At 39.6% G+C, this 21,308-nt stretch overlaps 1 protein-coding gene across 5 annotated transcripts in view; it reads right to left on the reverse strand.

The window, feature by feature from the left end:
• The window catches only part of LOC109194598 (Fc receptor-like protein 5), a 65,221-nt gene that overhangs the window by 40,184 nt on the left and 3,729 nt on the right, over window positions 1-21,308 (reverse strand). Inside the window, exons 5-12 of one of the 5 annotated variants that reach the window (XM_025904218.1) lie at window positions 19,796-19,958; window positions 17,917-18,020; window positions 15,726-15,989; window positions 15,037-15,156; window positions 14,861-14,929; window positions 14,651-14,701; window positions 14,489-14,554; window positions 14,087-14,357 (exon numbers count right to left, since the gene is read on the reverse strand). In XM_025904218.1, the coding sequence (XP_025760003.1) occupies window positions 14,281-14,357; window positions 14,489-14,554; window positions 14,651-14,701; window positions 14,861-14,929; window positions 15,037-15,156; window positions 15,726-15,989; window positions 17,917-18,020; window positions 19,796-19,958 (914 nt within the window). In that variant the 3' untranslated portion in view covers window positions 14,087-14,280. Of the gene's footprint in view, window positions 1-1,853; window positions 2,133-2,254; window positions 2,522-4,334; window positions 4,502-14,086; window positions 14,358-14,388; window positions 14,568-14,650; window positions 14,702-14,860; window positions 14,930-15,036; window positions 15,157-15,725; window positions 15,990-17,063; window positions 17,137-17,916; window positions 18,021-19,795; window positions 19,959-21,308 lie in introns of those variants that run through there. The other 4 variants (XR_003217331.1, XM_025904219.1, XM_025904217.1 and 1 more) reach the window with 4 other exon arrangements.

Here is a 21,308-nt window from a genome sequence, read left to right on the forward strand (position 1 = left end):
TCGGATGGCAACATGTTCAGGATTAACCTTTATTTTTGTTTGTTTGTTTGTTTTTAGGGCTCTATGGCTTCATACATGTAGTCTTTCATGTCCACGTAAAGTCAGTTTAATGTGAAGAAGCATTTAGAAAGAGAGAGGCCAAAAATATTTAACACAAATATTTTAAAGACTAACAGCAGCTAATGAGCGATAAATATGCAGTTTTTCTAGTCTTTTCTGGAGTTGATGCCACAATGTTTATTTTTACATTTGTATGAAACACATGAGAAACTTAAATAACAGAAAGTTTAAAACTCACAAGTCTCCACAACTGTGACGTCACTGCTGTCCTCTGTGTAGTAAACTGGATCTCCTCTCCCTCCTCTGCAGTGGTACAGACCTCCTTGTGAGACACTAATAACTCTGTTTGCTTCATTTCCTCTCATGAGCTGAGCTTTAGAAGAGACTGAATCACGTCTGAACCAGTCAAACTTCCAGCCAGCAGAGCCCTCCACAGAGCAGCTCAGTGTCACACTGCCCCCTGCTGGTATGACTGAACTGTGTGCTGTCAGTGTGGCTCTGGGTTTACTTGCTGTTGAAGATACAGGAAAGACAAACATCAGCTTCGGAAACAAACTTTGTTTTATAACAATTATAACAATCAATTTGTATTTTTTCTAAAAATCCAGTACATGCTTAATAGGTCACAACCCTGGATAATGAGTTAAGAAGATGGATGGAGTTCAATAATAGATCTTAGGTTTCTCAGGTAGGTCGGTCCCTGATCTCAGTGTGATCATCACACTTGATGCAAACAGGCATCAACAGCACAAGAAAAAAAAGTGACTTCAAAGCAAATTAGATGAGAATCAACAACTGGCAGCAGCACATGAGGACAGCACAGGTATCTCAGCTAACTGTTAGCCAGCTAGAGAGCCAGGAGCTAACACTGGATGTATATAACATGATGAAAACTTTATCAGAGTGAATCATGAATCAGGTGAGACTGTTTTTATGCTCTGTCACCAAACTGTACTCCTAAATGCAGAGACAGGTGAACTATACACTGTTAACTGATCTGAGACCAGCTGTAAAACTGGGACATCTGAGCTTCCACTGTTTACCTGTGTTTGTTTGTTTGTTTGTTTGTTATTGTTTTTAAATAAAGTGAGTGAAAAACAGCTGATTCAAAGACAGAAACTGTTAAGAAGAATGAATGTCAACACATATTTACCCTCAAAGTCATAATACAATATAAAGAACTTAAAATGACAGCTTTCACTAAAATCTTCTAGCATTTATGTTGTTTCATTAATTTTATACTTTTATTTCCTACAAACGAGACATTTTCAGAAATAAGTCTGAATGAGTCTGATTTTCTTTTGTAAACTGACTTTGTGGCAAACAAGCAAATCAATGATTTTATTAGGAATATATTCAAAAACTAGATTGTAAAAGCCATTTTTTTTTCCTTTCTTGTATTAAACCCAGTCATGTGTGTGTGTTTATATTAATTGTAACAAACAGCAGTATTTGATGAGATCATAAGAATGATTTTTATTCCCTTTTTTAATAAAAACTGTGGATTTGTTGTTTGTTGTTGAGGGAGTTTGAAGAATAATATATCTTTTCATCCTGTATCTTTATATCATTATTGTCCTCAGGTGATGGAGCAGCAGGTCAGCATTGGCGTCTCTATACCAGCTGAAAGTTGATGACACAAAGTGGTGACAAACTGTCTACAATGAGGCTACTATCAGCTGCAGCTCTTTGTCTGACTAACAATGGAACATGCTTTGTAGACCATTGAATTCATCCTGTGCTGACCATTATGACATTTGTCAAATGGAGATCACACAACAAACATGACTTACTTGATCCTGACAATGTGAAGGCTTCACTCCACTCTGTTGAAGAATATGAGTCATCTCTGCGTCGACTCTTACACATGTAGTCTCCACTGCTGGACTCAGAAACTCTGAATGTCACATCATTATTGTGTGTCCACTGTGTGGGTGTCCTGGGTCCTCTCCATTCATACTCCCACTCAGTGGTTTCACCTCCTTCCTGCACCTCACATGTCAGAGTGATCGTCTCACCTCTGAATATCTGAGGCCAGTTGGGTTGTTGTTTTACAACAACTTTATTGGAAACTGTTTTCACATATTAACAGTTGAGATACAAATAGAAACATGAAATCAACACAGAAAACTTAACATTGTATGTTTGATAATCATGAGTGAATGTATATTTCAAACTAAATGACTGAACTCACAGGTTATCTCAATGGTGACATCATCACTTATATCAGTGTAGTAAACTGGGTTTCCTCTTGTTCCTCTGCAGCTGTAGATTCCTCCTTGAGATACTCTGATATCTCTGTTTTGTTGATCTCTGATTTGACCTTCAGAGGTTCTTTGGGTTCGTCTGAACCACTCATATTTCCATCCATCAGAGCTCTGCACAGAGCAGGTCAGTGTCACACTGCCCCCTACTGGTATGATTGTTGTTCCTGCTGTCAGTGTGGCCCTGGGTTTATCTGCTGTTATGAAAAACAAGGAAACAAAATGTACACCTGATGCATTACAAAGATATAAACAGGTTTTAACTTCATTCAAATTCCAACAAATTAAAATCTACAAATTTCCTCATTTTAATAATTTTTTTCTCTGTAGTTTAAAATGCTTCACATTTTTACTGATTTCTGTCTCAACATGTTGACAGAGCTGCAGTAATTCAGGTTGCAGATCTGTAAATAAACACAGTGTAAATGTTTGTCTAATCTCTTCTGCTTGTTGCTTTTCCTCAGTCGTGGTTTCTTAGCAGCTGTTTGACCATAAAGGCCTGATTCACACAGTCTCCTCTGAACAGTTGATGTAGAGACGTGTCTGCTACTGGAACTCTGTGTGACATTTATCTGGGCTCTAATCTGAGGTGCTGTTAACTTGTGATTTCTGAGGCTGGTGACTCGGATGAATTTATCCTCAGCAGCAGAGGTGACTCTTGGTCTTCCTTTCCTGGGGCGGTCCTCATGTGAGCCAGTTTCATTGTAGCGTTTGATGGGTTTTGCAGATGCACTTGTGACACATTCAAAGTTTTTGCAGTTTGCTGGACTGACTGACCTTCAGCTCTTAAAGTAATGATGGACGGTTGTTTCTCTTTACTTAACTGATTGGTTCTTGTCATTAAATGAATTCTAGCAGTTGTCAAATAGATCTGTCAGCTGTGTACCAACCTGACTTCTGCACAGCTGATGGTCCCAATTCCACAGCTGAACCCTGACAAGGCACAGCTGTGAAGTGAAAACCATTTCAGGTAGTGATGGTGTGATGAAGCTCGGTGAATGTGTCAAATCTTTCTGGCCACTTGCTTCATTAAACGGCAGATCACACGAAGCCCCGTTTAACAGCTCATTTGGAAGGACTGACATCTGCTGGTCATTAAATGTACAGCAGCCCTGCTGTGACAATACGCACGGGCTACATACCAGTGGATATATAGACGTAATGATGTGTCACTTGTAGAATACCTGCATGGGGCCCTAGATAATATAAATATAGACACACACACACCTAACTAACCACTCTCTCTGAGATTGATTTAGGACTCATGTTATTATTGGGCAATAGCATGTCACAATGCTCCCTAACTGCTAATATTTTTTTCTTTTTTGGTGGCTCTTAATGTGCTAATAATCTCCTTGCAAGCTGTGATCATCCTCAGAATCAGCTCAGATCCAGTTCATGTAAAAAACATCATGTCTGTGTCTTTTCAACTGCTCGAATCGCATAACAAGGCAGTGACATCATATCAGAGAAATGAGGCCTCGTTCACGTGATATTCTGAAAAAACTGATACAGGCCTCCACACAGGCTTCGTTTGGACACGCCCACTTTACTGACACAGACCTCAGTGCTTCAGTGTCAGACGTAACATCACTAATTTCAGGTGATACATCATGAAGCTCACTGACAGAAGGCCAAGGGTTTGCAGCACTGTCAATAAGCAAAGGCTTCCTTCAGGAATCTAAAATATAAAACTTTTTTAGACTTATTTTCCCTTTGCTACATAATTGCATATATCTGGCTTCATATATTTGATGTCTTCAGTTTCAATCTACGATGTAAAAAGTAGTAAAAATAAAGAAAAAACATTAAATAAGAAGGTGTGTCCAAACTTTTGACTTGTAGTTTATGTTATAAAGTTGTTTTGTTTTTGTTTTTTTCATTTTTTTCATTCCAGATGTTTCACTGTTGTGATTACTGTGTACTTTTATCACCACATTTAAAACGGTTTGTCACTGATTTTGTTACTAAACGAAAACAATATGACTGAATGAAATGTGTCCAACTTACATGATACAGTCAGTGTGATGATGTCACTGCACACTGAAAGACTCATGGTGCAGCAGCTGTATCCTCCACTGTCAGACTCAGTAGCTCTGCTGATTCTGTATTCAGGTGTCCGAGGTCTGATTAACTCGTCTTCTCTCCATACAAACAGCGACTGACTTCCTTCACATCTGACAGTGACTGTCTCACTGCTGTAGATCTGAGGCCAGGATGGTTCGAGGATCACGGTGGGCTTATTGGGAACTGTTCACATAAAACATCAAGTTAGAGATTGATGGAAGCATAAAGTCATTTTGAAGCTGTCCTGATTTTTATTGCTGCTGTTAAGAGTCAAAAGATTTACTGCATCCTGGTGACATTTGGACTTGAAAATAATAAGATGTGTTTTCATGAAACAAATTAAAGCAGTTAATTAATATTCTGAATAAAACAAAAGAGAGACTGCACAGAGCTGCAGGATTTAACTGACTTCATTGTTTATAAACCCATTTAGTATCTTAAATAAAACGATGCACAAACAGAGAAACAGGATGTGATTTCAAATTGTGCATGAAATATGAAATATCAGAGCAAAATTATACATATTTTATAAATGTGATAAAAAAAAGAAAAAGAAACATTTCTCACCTTCAGCATTAACGTAGAAGAGAGTACCGAGCACTAAAGTAAAGATTAAACATCACCAGGATCAAACAGAAAATCAAACTCAAAATGAACAAAAGTGTTTTTTAAAGATTAATTTTCACATGACACAGTTACTGCTCATCAAAATGTTTCTGTGCACATAAACTTTAATTTAGTAACAAGTTTGAAACATAAACAAAATATTTAAAAATTATTGATAGCATAAAACACAATAACATTGAATCAAGTGCAACAAGCAGCGATGTATCCAACACGATACTCCAGACTAAACTGAACCAAGGAACCAGCCAACATTTGTCTGTAACTATCATAAACATCACAAATATGCTTTGTTCAAACTCTCAGATAAACACTTCAAACCAGTGATACACTCTAATTCTCACACATGAGAAACACTTTCATTAATCAGTGCCATTCAAACAATGTCACAAATGTACTTACACAATAAGCCCGTCATGCAGAGCAAAGAGTGCCCCATCCTCACATCCAGCCCTGCTGCACTCTGATCCTCAGCTGATCTCAAACACTTTGACTTTACATCAATAATAAAAAGAGAAGCTGCATTTAATACAGATAAGACCAGAGTGTTTCTTCTGACTGTGGCCTCTCTGTGCTTCCTTTCCTTTTATACAAACCTCAAACAGCTCCTGTAGCTTTGACCACAGCAGTTGTGTGACGTGTTCACATTTCCTGTCCACTGCAAACATGCAGGCTTGCTTCTTGTGTTTTCTTCTTACCTTCTGTTGGTTCAGGTCAGGTGACATATTTTACCAGCTCATAATTATGTTTTGACTTTTATGTGATTTGTGCAGTGTGCTGTGGATCATCATAATGTTGGAATATTTTATCTTATCTTATCAACCAATGTTTCTGAACATCCACAAACATCTATTGTGCCATACATGAATGCTGTCTTCTCAAAATGTGTTGTTCTCAGTTTCAGGCCACCACACTCACTCACTCTCCAGGATTATGCACAGACAATGATCTCCAAATATTTGATTTATTTTCATCTGTTCCCAATATCATGTGAAATATCACTCGTTTGAAGGTGCACGTGTTCACAGTTTGAGCTGAAAATACTGTGAGTGAAAGAGGCCATCTATGTCCACTGTGGATGACCATCATTGACCAGAGGTGGTGACTTATGGCATCAGCTGTCAGTCACCTACAATGCAGTTTTGAGATCCCTTGATTACACATATGGTTAAAAACGGGTGTATGTTCCTCTTAATGGACAATCCTCACTAAGGTTAAACACTCAGGACTCTCCACCATTTGCTTTTAGAAGTGAAGAAGCCTCTTAGATGAGAGGTGAGACGTCTTCAAGAAACTTAAGGAAGTTTAGTGACTTTTTTTCCAAACTCCTTAGACTACCATGACCTGGATGACTGAGAACCTACACAGATATTAAATAATAAGACAAATGAGTGGCACAGAGGTACAGTGGTGTGTACTGTTACCTCACAGGAGGAAGTTTGTGGGTTTGAATCCACCAGCTGGGACTTTTTGTCTGGAGTTTGCATGTTCTCCCTCTACCTGTCTGGGTTCTCTCCAGGTACTCTGGCTACTCTGTTAGTCCTCTCTATATGAGTCTAGTAAGTCAAATAAAACTTTATTTATACAGCACCTTTCTAGATAAAAAAAAAACCACAAAGTTCTTCAAACACACAAAAAGACAGCAGTTAACAAAATACAATTCTAAAAACGTGTTTTTAGTTGTTTTTTGAAAGAAGCTACTGAGTCCACAGATCTTAAGCTCAGTGGGAGAGAGTTCCACAGTCTGGGAGCCACAGTGGCAAAAGCTCTGTCTCCCTTTAGTTCTCAGCCTTGTATGATGAATGACAAGTAGACCCTGATTATATGACCTAAGAGACCTGCTAGGCACATTGGGCTGTAGAAGTTTAATGATGTAGGTCAGTACCAGAATCTTGAAATGAACTCTGAATTCAATGGGGAGCCAGTGCAGCTGTATTAGCAACAGTGTCACATGTGAGTACTTATATGATACTAAGCCTACAGTGTACCTCAGTTTTTCACTCAATCAAAACACATAACAATGGCCATTGTCAATATACAGTCTATAGTATCAATCACAGGTAAAGCTCACAAACACAGCCTCCATCCTTCATTCCCAAAAAGTTGATTCTGATCATCTGGATGTAGAGTTTTCAGTGAGAAAAACTTTTCTTCACTCATCCAAGTGACTTCTTCAGTCTCAGCTGACTGCAGGTTTCCTCAACATTATAAACAGTGCTGTTTATAAGGGTTCACATAAAAGTACTGACCCTTGTATGTGAAGTAGGTGGAATGAAGACACAGTTCCAAGAGCAAACACACTTGGTCGGTGCTGAGAGTGGTCCTGATGCTGAGGTTGGGGTCATTTTGTAATCTTTAATGAAGAACCTTCTTTAGTGACTGGAAGACAACAGAAGAGATGTAACATTGTACAAGACAATTGTTTCATCTACCTCATTAATGTTATTTTTAACCTTCTCAACAAAATCCAAGATGTTCTGGATGTGGTGTTTAGAGCTGCCTACCAACGGGTTGAGGATCGAAGCCAGAAACTTTGAGATGTTATAGGTGACCAAGTGGATCATACAGACAACTGGTGTTAAAGGTGCACCCTTCATTAAACCATACAGACTTGGTATGGCTTTCCCTGGGTATAGACTGTGGAATGAGGTCAGGTCAGTAGCTTTGTGCTATTATAACTGCTTCAGACAATCGATCAGCTTCTTTGCGTAACCAAAACCTGGGTCTCGTTTCAGGGCCTTGTAAGTATTTTGGCACTGAGTAGTGCTAAACTCCATCCTTCATTCTGTCAAACACTTTCTTACAAAGGTTATGATTAAGGTTTGTTGCAGTATCATCTACACACACTCACAAACATGTTGATATCCAAGTGTTTTAGATTGTTTAACAGCAGGTGTGTTTCTCCATCCCCCCACTTTTCTGTGGCAAAGGTAAAATACATTAAAATGTAACTTCCTGTTTTTACCTTATTTGCAGCTTATATGTTAACATAAGTGCAAAAGTTTCAGTACACATCAATATTTCAAGAGTTCATAATGCTTCAAGATATACAGTCTAAAAAGGCCTAAAAACTTGTGGACTCTGTGATACTGCAGAGTCCAGCAGACAGTTTGGAGTCAAACACTGACGTCATCATCACAGGTGTAGGAACCATTTCTGTAACACCAGCCAAACAGACACATTAGTATCAGTAGGTATAGATGATTTACTGGCTCCTCTGCTGGTTACAAAGCAGTGATTATACTTTAGAGTTTTGTGTTATACTGTGAGGAACTGGCCTGTTTGGAAGTTGCAGTAAGAAGAAAAACATATCTGTATATGATTTTGTGGACAGAGAGAGTGATGGATGATTTTATTTATTTCAGAGATAAATGAACATTTACAGCACGTCCATGCAGAGACTCTTAAAGACATGAGCGTGAGAAACAAGCTTTTCACCGTTTCTCTTGATGCCCACATGCTTTATTTATTCTTTAGTCCAGCATGTGTCATCACCACAATAAAGCTACTTTTAACCTGTTTTCACACATTGTCATACCTGCACATTTCCACTGTGCTGTGTTGACTTTAAAGAAGACAAACGTTAGACTTCAGGCTGAAACCACAGGCTGCATTTCCTCTTTTCTTGGAGGCCCAGACAGAAATTTTGTGGTGTCTGATTTTCAGCAGATAAAAAAACACAACAACAACAGTCTTTTACACACATGCAGTCATCACCGTCTGCTCACAAGAACAAAGGGGGGTCAGAAAATAAGTAAAGAGTGAACTGAACCACTAGACTCACATGTCATATGTAGTCTTGTCTACACGCTGAGGCATCTGTCAATTAATATTAATCTGAAGCATTATCACCCCTCCTTCTTTTCTTTGTGTGTGTGTTTGTATGCAGATTTGTGAAGTTGTATCCTTAATCTTCGTTATATAAAACCCCCGGAAACACCAGCAAAGTGCATCATGATGAGACCCAGAATCAAAACATTCAAGAAAAGCTGAATACACTAGTGTAGATAACACCCAGCAGTGTGGTAAATTGTGCTGAGAGCATCTGCACCCCGTAAGACCAAGAAGCCAAGAACACCAGCATGCTGTGTGAGAAACATGCTTGAAAGTCAGAGCCCCTCTGGCATCTTGCCCACAGTCTTGTGGGTTCACATGGCTAGTGGGTCCTCTCTGTGGCCGACTGGCTGTTAACCCAGTGAGTGAGAGTTTCTCCCGCTGCATCGGGCTGTATCCTTCTGCTGTACTAAATAACAGTGCTGCAGCCATGTAGCTCTGCTCATGTCACGTGCAGCCTTCCCACATCACATAATTTCTGGGCATGACCCTGGAGTCCATCAGAGCCTCCATGTCCCTCACCCCGAATTGACAGCAGACCTTGGGGGTGTGCCTAGATCCATTTGGGCTTCACTCGCGGGTCAGCTCCTGAGGCTGAGGGCTCTACGGTCAATAGCTGTTATATCAGTCATTGGGCGTCTCCTACTTAAATATGCTGGAGCTGCAAGCTGTCATCCTGGCACTCAAGCAGTTTCTGTCATGACTGTTATGGTACCATGTTATTATCAAGATAGATAGAATGGTCGCAGTAGCTTACATCTACAGGTAAGGGGGCCGAGGGTCTCCCCTCCTCTGCATGATAGCTACCAGACTGTGGCAGTGGAGTCACCCCCTCTTCTACTCACTGAAAGCAGTTTTTGTGCCAGGACCATTAAACGTGACAGTGGGCATTACAATATGTCGAGGGGGAGCCCAATCCAAGAGGAGTGGAGACTCAATCCAGAGGTGGTCCACCAGATCTGGAACCGCTTCAGTAGACCTTTTTTTATCCCAGGGACTTGACACACATTGTTATCTGTTCTTCTCCCTGCAGACGACCTGGTGCACCCCTCGCCACAGGCTTTTCTCTGGGGCTTCCCTCCATACTCCCTCTTCCATTTATTCCTTCACCGGGTCAAAAGGAGGAGTTAAGGAGTTAAGGTTGATCTTGGTGGCTTCTCTTTGGCCCCACATGCTAGCTTTCAGTTATCCTGCCACTCATGGCCAGGACACCCCAGGAGTTCCCTGTTCTGAGGGACCTCCGATTCCAGGTGAGGGGGTCACTGTTCCACCTTTTTCCAGTAGCGGTCAGGGGGAGAGCCTGTACCCTGAGAGGGAGAGGCTCCATGCTTTAGGGCTGCCTGATCTAAAAGTGAGAATGCTGCAGGAGTTTTCTGAGTCAAAATTGGTTGAGTTACAAATATCTCCCACTGGGGACCTGGACAAAGAGGCAGCTTGGAGCCAGGTTGCCCTGTGCTATCTCCGTGCTTTGGCACAGCATGTCTTGCTTACCCGGCCGTTCAGGAAGAAAGACAGCCGTTTGTCAGCTTCCACTCTGGAATTCTGGGCAGACTCCTGTCTAAGTCCCGATTGTCCCACAGGGTTGTGGAGGCCATTCAGCAGGCATATGCCTCTTTGGATGTTCCCCTCCCTTTCAGAGTGTGGGCCCTCTGTGTCACAACATTAAACATTTTAATCACTTTCAGCCAGTAATCCATAAGAAATGTTTCATCCTTTCTAAGAAATAACTTTTATTTTATCTAAACTTGTTCTTTGGAAACAGTTACAGCTACATTTACAACACACATGTTTTTGTTTTTGTTTTTTTGGGGGGGGGGGGATATTATTATTCTGCAACTGCTGTGATGTAAATTATAGACTTTGAAGTCAAAGTCTTTATCATCACAGTTCTGGGAAATATTTAATACTCAGCCAAGCAGATTAATCCATTGTGATAATTAAATAAATTGTGCCCTATGTTGAATACCAGCTGTAAACACAACCCAGTGTTTATATTTCACAGGTCTTTCTGTATTGGAAAGGTGGAGAAAGACAATGATCTGACAATCTGAAGTTACACAAAGAAAAATACATTTATATGTGGTTTGTGGGCAGAGAGAGGGACAGATTCTCTTATGATTTCTTAATTCAAATATACATAAACATTTGCAGCCACATTATGTGCTCTTCAGAGTACACATACACCCAGGGACAGGGACCCTAGAAACAGTACAACAGTGGGTTTTTTTGAGAGAGAGCGAGAGATCTATACACTGCAGTCACATGTTCGAGAGCACAGCTCATGCAGTGAAAACCTTGTGTGCTGTCCATGGTGCTGAAATAATAACAGTATAATGAATTTAATATTTCACTGTTTGTTAGTCGTGTGCAATACTCCAAGATTTGGTATCGCTCTGATACCAAGTAAATACAGGGCCTGTATCGATGATACTGATACTGGTACCAATACTTTTTAATAATTAATATACATCATCAGCAGGCTTGGACTGGGACAAAAAATCGGCCCGGGCATTTTGACTAGAGGTCAAAATCGGCCCACCAGGTATTAAAGCCATAAAGCCTTTGAATGAAAACAACACTGTACACTGTCTTGTTTGTATATGTATGATTTCTATACATTTTACATCAGATAAAAACTTTGGTTGTAAGATTCTGATAATTATTTATTAAAAGCCAGACATTTTAAATGAAAATAAGAAAGTATTTCTTTGTGCCCCCTTTTCCCTGTTAATGCTCTCCCTGCCCACCTGGCAAAACTTTGCTAGACCCGTCCCTGCACAGTTACCAGCTGTCAGCTACATAGAAAAGGATCCTGGTGTTATTTGTCTCTCAGAAACAGTTCATAACTTCAACTCATTCATGTCACCTAAAAGGTAAACCTGTTTCTCCATCACCTGTTCAGCTCTGATGATTCAGTAAGGACATCTCCTGGTTTCATCTTCATGTTTCCCTCTCACCACATATCCAAACCGATATCATGACCAGCAGCTTTACAGCTGTGGCTCCAGCAAACATCAGCTGATACTAGAAATTAATATTAAATAAATTCTAACAACAGCTGATCACGCTTAAACGTTTTAGTGCGACATCCACTGGTTTCCTCTTTCTGGCACAAAGTGGGCGATAAACAAGCAAAAGAGACGGGATTTGCGACAGAAAAGCCGATCAGCTGATCATTGATCAGTTTCATGACTGAAGTAGCAACAGGAGAGGGAGGGGGGAGAGAAGAAGAGGCAGCTGTGCAGCAAAGACAGAATAACTCCAGCTTTGTCTTTTTCATTCTAGCTGAAGTCCGGGACAGACCGTTCCTTTTCAGCTCAATACGAAACGCGGTTTGCAACTCTACTAACTAACCTTATGAATAAAGTAAAGTTCACTATCAGTAACATCATAGCACCCACCCAGCTGTATAGAAACTCCGTCATGCTAGCTAGTACGCAGTATGTGTTACTGTAACTGACTGTAAAAAGTCAGCACAACGAAAATAAACTACACCTAAACTTGGTTTATATCTGACCCAGATAGACTGCAGGTCATAACTTCTTACCTGAAATCCAGTTCACCTGACACTCGGACCGGCAGCCGCCTCGGGTCTCTCCTCCTCAGCCACCTGCTGGCCTCTGTGGGAGCTCCGCCATAGCCACCACCAAGTAACTGAGTTATTTTTACACATCGGCCAGCATCTGGCCAATCCACCACCTTTCATTGTTTATACCGTTACAAAAAAACACCCATCGGCCCATAAAAACGAAAAATCACCATCGGCCCACCGGGAAAATGCCCGGTATGCCCGATGGCCAGTCCAGCTATGATCATCAGAGTTGTTCATTCTGAATGAATTTAAATCATCTTTAAGACAGTCAGGTTGCCTCTCTGATGAAACTGCAGCAGTGTGTACAGGAGACACAGAACGGAAACAGAAAGTAAAGTTTTAAGTTCATTATACTCGCAAGGAGAGAGAATGTGTTGGTTGACCAGGAGGACTGAGAGACCATGAGAGATACAACAAATTATAAATGGATTAATGTCTCCCTCTGTTGGCCAACAGCTGTAAACACAGTCCAGTGATTGTACTTGGAAGCTGTGTTCAGAGTTTGACATTGGAAATATGGGACAACGAATATTCAACTGACACGTACCTTTATTTACCATGGGTGATTCGCAGTACCGTATCTCCTTGAGCAGTTGGGCTACAGAGACATTTCAGATGGTTACTGAAAGATGAGAAGACGAGCTTTACAAAACTTTACACTGCATCATTAGAATGCATGTGTAAAAACGGTCCAATCACAGGGAAGAATTGATGACACAAGGAGCAGAGAGGCGGGTGTGGAGAACATGCCTGGAAATTTGTAATATAAAAGGGAGAATTTATGAAAAACTGAGTGGAATAGGCTCAAAAACTGTTTTGTACCAATTTAAAATAAACACAGTAAGATTTTAATACAAAGATGAACCATATGATCAGTCTTCCGGTGCTGATATTAAACCAAGAGCATGTCATTGTTTAATATAATTGCTGTTGATCTGGATGCTGGCAGGTCTCTAAACGTTGTCAAAATTTTCTGGGTTGGATTTTGTTGGTCATAGAGAAAGACGGCGGTGGGTTTGAAAACAATTTGCTGGGAAAATGACTCGCGTAACTGCTGAATCCTCAAGCGAAAAATGTATCTCTAGTATGTCTCATTCTTCTTAGGAGAGCAAAGGGCATGAAACTTTTCATTGACAACGTCAAACTTTATCACCTGGCTCATCGTATACAGTAATGCCACATTTCTTGCAGAAAGATGGCGACGTTTCCCCTCAGCTTCAAACTCTCTGGCAGTTTGACAGAATCCATTCTTGTCGTCCACGATGCACCTCAGCTTAGATTTACTCCTAGTACCATGTTTTGTTTGTCTTCTTATTTATGAAGAATGAGTCCTGTTATGATCTGCTACATGCTTTTATTAGTCACTCTTAGCTAGCAGGAAGCTAACAGCTTCTGATCATCACACGTGTTAAGTTGTTTTAAATGATAATGAGTGTCTTTAAATGAAACCTCTCTTTCAGTGGATTCATGCACAACACTGAACAGCTGTAACATGTACGCTCAGTCTGACACACAACAACACACTTTACTTATATCACACTTTTATTAGCAAAGTTACAAAGTGCTTCCCAGAAAGAAAATTGTAATATATAAAAAAAATAAAGAAATAGTTAAAAACAAAAATAAACTGATCTACAGCACATTAAAGTTCATTAAAATTATTTTCTAATGGGAGAGAAACAAGTGAAACACACTGAGTGATTTTTTCTAAAGGAAATATAAACTCAGGCTATCAGGATCATTGCTTTGAATTCAAAATCTTCACCTTTTCACTCAAAGTCACTTCAAGTTCAAAGAGACGTTACAAGGAAAAAGAGAAAAACAGCTAAAGAGCTGCTGTTAAGATTTTAGAGCTGTGGCTGAATTTGCATTGACATCATTGTAGTCAGAGCTCTCCTCTGGGTCACCATGTTGCCCTGTTGAGGTGATCAAATGAAAGCATTTCAAAACAAACTCCCTCTGTTTTGTCCACAAATGCATTTATTATCAGTGAGAATAATTACCAATGTATATTTTGCATTTCAAATCTCACATTTTGTGCACTCACTTGTCTTGTTAATGACTTTGAGCTGAATCACAGATGTGACATTGGTGTAATCACCTTCTGCTGGACCTGAAATAATAATCTGATTGACTTTCATGTTAAACACAGTTATTGTATAATCATCCAGCTTCCACAAGCTCTATATTAATGAAAGTTAAACTTTACCATTTTCAGTGTTTTCACATCTTCTGACTGTCTCATAGACACAACGATCACCTGCAGGTCAGAGAAAATCAGTCACCTCATGTCTGTGATACTAATTTAAACACAAATATTCTTGCAAATAACATTTATATTACAAGCTGCAGCAGATGTAATAAGAACAGTCTTGTTGCAAATCGCATCACAATATGTGAATGTAGATTAAAAACTAACCATGAAGAAGAGAGGAGTACACTTGCTGCTGATCTTCATCCTGATTGAGCGTCTGCTCATTAGCAGCACCTTTATTAAAATGTAAAATAAGACTTTTGCATTTACATGGACCTCGTGATGTATTTGTGTCTTTTAATGATAAAGTGTTTGTAGTAAGTAAAGAAAAAAGGTCTCACTGTTGGTTCTTCTGCAGCGATACAACAAGAGCAGGAGAATAATAATGAGAGAGACTCCACAAACCAGTCGAACAATCAACCACACAGGAGATGAAGAGCTGTCAGCTCCTGACACAGTTACTGTAACACAAACAAGAATTCATTATTAAGAAACTTAAAATGTGTTGACTCCCCACAATGAACAAATCGACAAGAGTCCTTAAAATTTCCTTAAATGTTGACTTCAGTAAATCTGCTTTACAAACTTTTACTATATAAACATGTCAAACAGTCAAATCTTAATATAAAGAAACAAAAACTGATGTTTACATTGAGATTTTCTGTTTCCTGTCAGAAACTGTGAGCATGACTCTGCTCTGTGGTTTGATGTTGTGACTCCTGTTCTACACTACTTGCAGTGTTACTTGTAGAGTTGATACAGAACTAATTGTGAATTTATGTTGATTTGGAGATTTGCTGAAAGTGGTTGTTTCACATTCATAATCCCACCTAGTCTCCCCTCCTTGGATCACATTCCTGACACTGATTCTCTGGACTCCACATTTTACATGACTATTAATATTCAACCATTTCCAATAAGAATATTATTACAATGCCAAAGAGGTTACCATGAGATATAATTGTGTTTGACCTTCATAGTAATCCTCAATCATCAATCTATTCAACATTGTTGCTGAATACAAACTCACCAGTTGTGTTAATCTGAACTTCTTGGCTGTCCTCTGTGTAGTAAACTGGGTTTCCTCTTCCTCCTCTGCACCTGTAGAGTCCTTCCAGTGAGACACTGATTTGTCCATTTGATGGGGAGACAACATCCACTGTGGTATCATCTCTGTACCAGTAGTATTTCCATCCAGATGATGATGATGATGGGTTCACAGAGCAGGTCAGGGTCACACTGCCCCCTACTGGAACAGTTGTGTTATCAGCTCTCAGTTTGGCCTTTGGTTTATCTGCAGTTCAGTTTACAAAAAGAACAAAAGTCAATGACTGAATCAGAACAATTTTGAAATACTTAGATGGAAATGATGTACATCACCAAAATGTGATGCAGATACAACATGTTGCACTATACTAATGCAAAATACTCATTTTCACTAAAAAACATTTATTTATACTTTGCTGCATTAAAAAAGATAACATTTTAAATCTGATGGTTAATTAGAATTCAATTTGAAGTTGAAAACTTCCAATCAAGTCAGCAGAATTGTGGGAACATTAAAATTTCTGAATTTCAAAATTTGTAAATAAATCTTCTGACACTGATGCGCTCCAACATGAAGTCATTAGGTTTAGTTTATCGTTGTGATACACATGCATACACAAATTAAAATCCTTCAGTGTAATATGTGTGAGTGATACCTGAGAATAAAACTCAATAATCTGAATGAATAACATACCAGCACAGACCAGCGTCCAATAAAATGAGGCCATATTTCAGTCTGCAGTTCAGTTTTCATTCAGTGAAAAAAGACGGCATGTGTTGCTCATGAGACCAGACTCTTTGGTCACAAACCTCAAACCTCCATATGTGCAGCAAAATACAGAAAAGCAATCACAGTATTTAATGTTTCTTAGTGGATGTGGTGGAGCAGCTGAGACAGATTCAGCATTTGTTCTGCATTTCATCTTTCATGTATTAGAGCTGCACAGCAGAGAAGTTACTCTCATATGTTTTGTTCTCTTCACTGTGAATAAAAAGCTGCTGTTCAGGTTTTTGTTGTTGGAATAAAAACTAAACATTTTACTGACCAACATGAAAGACAGTTATAAAGCTGTAAGAAAGAAGAAGTGCTTTTTCCTTATTTAGATACTCTGGATGAAAGATCTTACATGACACAGTCAGTGTGATGATATCACTCCACTCTGAGAAGAAATAGTCCCTTCTGCCCCGGCAGCTGTATCCTCCACTGTCAGACTCAGTAGCTCTGATGATTCTGTGTTCATTGGATGTTGGAGGTGTGTTTAACTTGGCTGCTCTCCATTCATACGTCCACTGAGCTCCTTCACCTCCCTGAATCTCACATCTGACAGTGACTGTCTCACCGCTGTATATCTGAGTCCAGGATGGCTGCAGGGTCACAGTGGGCTTACTGGGAACTGTTCACAGAAAATATCCAGTTAGAGACAAATAGAAACATAAAGATCAAAAATAAGACTGAATAAATTCTTCTATTTGTCAAGAGTTGTCTCTCATCTCAGGGTTAATAAACTCACAGTTGTTGAATAAAGTTGTTAGCACAGAACACATAATGATCTCTCACTTTGGCAGAAATAAAATAATTAATCTCACGAGTTTCTTTAACTGTGACGTCACTGCTGTCCTCTGTGTAGTAAACTGGATCTCCTCTCCCTCCTCTGCAGTGGTACAGACCTCCTTGTGAGACACTAATAACTCTGTTTGCTTCATTTCCTCTCATGAGCTGAGCTTTAGAAGAGACTGAATCACGTCTGAACCAGTCAAACTTCCAGCCAGCAGAGCCCTCCACAGAGCAGCTCAGTGTCACACTGCCCCCTGCTGGTATGATTGAACTTTGTGCTGTCAGTGTGGCTCTGGGTTTACTTGCTGCTGAAGATACAAAATAAGAAAACATTAAAACATAATAAAGAATAAACTTGTTACAGTACTGATCACACTTTAAACACTGATTAATTTATCTAAAAACACAAACAGTAATTAGTAATCCTGCATGCAGTGATGGGAGTAGAGAACTGGTTCCCAGTAGTCTAAGTCCTGGGAATCATTAGTCTCTGCCTGCTTATCGATCCCACTTATCGGTTCTTGAACTCTTGCTTTCAGTTTGCAGTAACAGTTTTCCTGTTAAGACAGATGTAAACATGAAAACAGAAAACTTCAGTTTGAATTGTAGAGCAGCTTACATGAAACTGTCAGTCTGAAGGCATCACTCCATCCTGTTAAGAGATAGTCACTGCTACCCCGACATCTGTAGTCTCCACTGTGGGACAGTGAAACTCTGCTGATCCTGTATTCACTGGATGTTGGAGGGCTGTTTGTGTTGGGGGTGTTTTTCCGAGGTAACTTCCATTCATATTTCATCTCCCTGTTTTCACCTTCCTTTATTTCACATTTTAAGGTTATTGTCTCATCAGTGAACATTTGAGACCAACTCTGCTGCACTTTCACAACAGCCTGAACTGTTCCCCAACAAACAAATAAAAAAAAAATAGATAATAAAAGAATATCAGGAAACAAAACTTCCATTTTTATCAGGTACTACTTTTACATTAATCATGAATTTGTTTCAATTCAGAACAAAACTTAACACTCACCAATCATAACTGGAGCACTGTCCTCTGTGTAGTAAACTGGATCTCCTCTCCCTCCTCTGCAGTGGTACAGACCTCCTTGTGAGACACTAATAACTCTGTTTGCTTCATTTCCTCTCATGAGCTGAGCTTTAGAAGAGACTGAATCACGTCTGAACCAGTCAAACTTCCAGCCAGCAGAGCCCTCCACAGAGCAGCTCAGTGTCACACTGCCCCCTGCTGGTATGACTGAACTTTGTGCTGTCAGTGTGGCTCTGGGTTTACTTGCTGTGGAGTTTACAGCAAAAAGTTCATCAGATTGTCACTTGCTTCAGGAAGAACTTTGTGATAGAAATGATCAAACTTTACACATTCACTCAGTCATTTAGCTTCTAGCAACAAACACAAAATATTTACCTGCATGTGACACATTAGACTGTCTTCATACAAAACTACACTACAGATTCTCTCTGATTTATTCTTCATCTATTCAAAGACAAATGTTGGACATACAAATTACTTTTAGATGTTTTGTGTCCTCTCTACATTTCCCTTTAATACTCTAAAGTGACACTACACTGAATGGTGTCTGTTATTCCTGTGGGAATTCAAGGGAGTTGCATCATATTTACACCGAGCCTATTCACCCACATCAGTGTTCATTAATGTCAATCTTTATCTTTGGGATTTGGCTACAACATTAAAATAAGATAAATGAAATGAGGCCATGTTGGAGGATTTGGTTTAGCTTATATGAGGTGAAAAAGCCGAATAAAGGTGAATAAAAATGCAGCATATGATGCTCATGAGCTGCAAATTCTGCTGGGTTTCCCAGAATGCAACACTGGTCTACTTTTATAAAGAGATGTTTAATTCATGCAGGGAAACACAAAGCCTTAATGCAAGGAACAGGATGAAAATCTAAACATGAGTGATAAAAGCTTTTCTTTAGTAAAAACATTTGTCAGCAGAGTTTTTAAAAACGAATCTGCATCCACAGTAAAATTAAACGGCTTCTTTCTTTGGCTCCACCAAATTTCATAAACGGTGTCTTGGTATTTGTATCCTCACTGAAAGACAGACTGAAGAACTGCTGGTATCACTGCTGTGTTTGTCCTCTCTGCTCTCACTGTGGCTCTGTGACACAGGTGATCTGTCTTACTTGAAAACTACACTACAGATGCACCTGATTTATTATTTGTTCATTAAAACTGTCATCTCGTTTCATTCCCCTTTAAATGAGTTATTTCAGAGTCACAGTGCACTCAGCTGTTTGTCTGTTTGCACAGTGAGTTTCTTGGAGGGTCTGAATTGTTTCTTGATGTTGAGTTTAAACAGACGTAGAAATGAAAACAGAAAACTTCAGTTTGAATTGTAGAGCAGCTTACATGAAACTGTCAGTCTGAAGGCATCACTCCATCCTGTTAAGAGATAGTCACTGCTACCCCGACATCTGTAGTCTCCAATGTGGGACACTGAAACTCTGCTGATCCTGTATTCACTGGATGTTGGAGGGCTGTTTGTGTTGGGTGCTGTCCATTCATATTTCCACACCTTTCCTTCACCTCCCTGAATCTCACATCTGAGAGTGATTGTCTCACCAGTGAATATCTGAGACCAGCTGTGCTGCAGCGTGACATCGATCCTGTTGGAAACTTTCCACAGCAAAATTTCTCAGTTAGGACACAAAGGGAATGAACATTTTGATCATCCCTGTAGCTGAATCTCCTCCTGCTGGCTGATTGAAAACTGAAAAGAAAAATATTTTCTATAAAAAGTCCGATTAACAAGAGTCAGAAGTTTGCAGCTTGAAATCCTAACAGAACAAAAACAGATGCAGAAATCTGAAATGAATGTTTTATGTTCACCTTTCTGTTCAGATCAATAACTTTAAAACAGCTGAACTCATTTCAAGCATTTATCCACTGATTCAAATACATAAAAGAGGATGAAGTGGTTTCCAGTAACAAGGAAAGGTGAGCAAACACTGCATTAATGAAAACATTCACTATTATTTCCATATTTATTTTCAGAATGGAGCTCAAGGTGATGATCATTTATATGAAAAAGTCATTTATGGCCCCACCTGTCAGGTCATTTATGGGGGATAATAAAAGTAACATAGTTTTATACCAAATCACAATCATGCAGTGGTGAAGGCTGGGAGCCTGATACCCAGAACGGAGATGTCGGAGTGGGAAACTGGATGTTTTCACCTGACTGACTCTAAATCTACTGACAGGAAAGGCCAAGCCCTGACCTGGTGCCCCTCCCCTGAAACATAGCTGTGTTTATCACCTTATGATGACATTGTTCAGGTGGAGGGATACGGTAAATAAATATGAATTATTTTCAGAAAGAAAGTTAAAGTAAAACTTTCATTACCTTGGCTAAGATTGGTGATTTATACATGTGAATTTCACACATTATTTGCACCATTATTGTATCAATGAAATGTTTAAAGAATTCATTGCTTCACAGGTTGTGACCATGTCTTAGCTTATCAGGAGCTTTGCCATGTCTGAGTGTCTGTGTGCAGTCAGTGAAACCTGTGACCAGTTTTCTACCAGGACTGAGTCACTAACACCAGTACAGAGGTCTGATCACCCAGTAACTGCAAAATATACAGAAAACACACGTGCTGCTCACATCTGTAGTGCATACCTGAAAATAGCAAACCACACACGTGTCAGTCATTGTTATTACTATTATTATTATTATTATTATTATTATTATTATTATTGTTATTATTATTATTATTATTCGGCCGTCACAGATAAAAATGTCTGCATTCAGGATATGAAAGTCTTTACACACCTGGCTGTATTTAGAGCGCTTTACTAATCCCTGGTTGGGCCCGTTAATAATTACGTGATCATCATGGGCCCCGGGGCCTCTTTGTGGTCCTTCTGTGAGTTTTGTCCTTTTCTGCTGATACAGTTTGCTGGACCCCTCCTGCTCTGTCGGCTCAGGTTGACTGACAGTGTGGGTCATAACATCTGACA

This window comes from Oreochromis niloticus, unplaced genomic scaffold (genome assembly GCF_001858045.2).
Source record: "Oreochromis niloticus isolate F11D_XX unplaced genomic scaffold, O_niloticus_UMD_NMBU tig00000402_pilon, whole genome shotgun sequence".
Lineage (NCBI taxonomy): Eukaryota > Metazoa > Chordata > Actinopteri > Cichliformes > Cichlidae > Oreochromis > Oreochromis niloticus.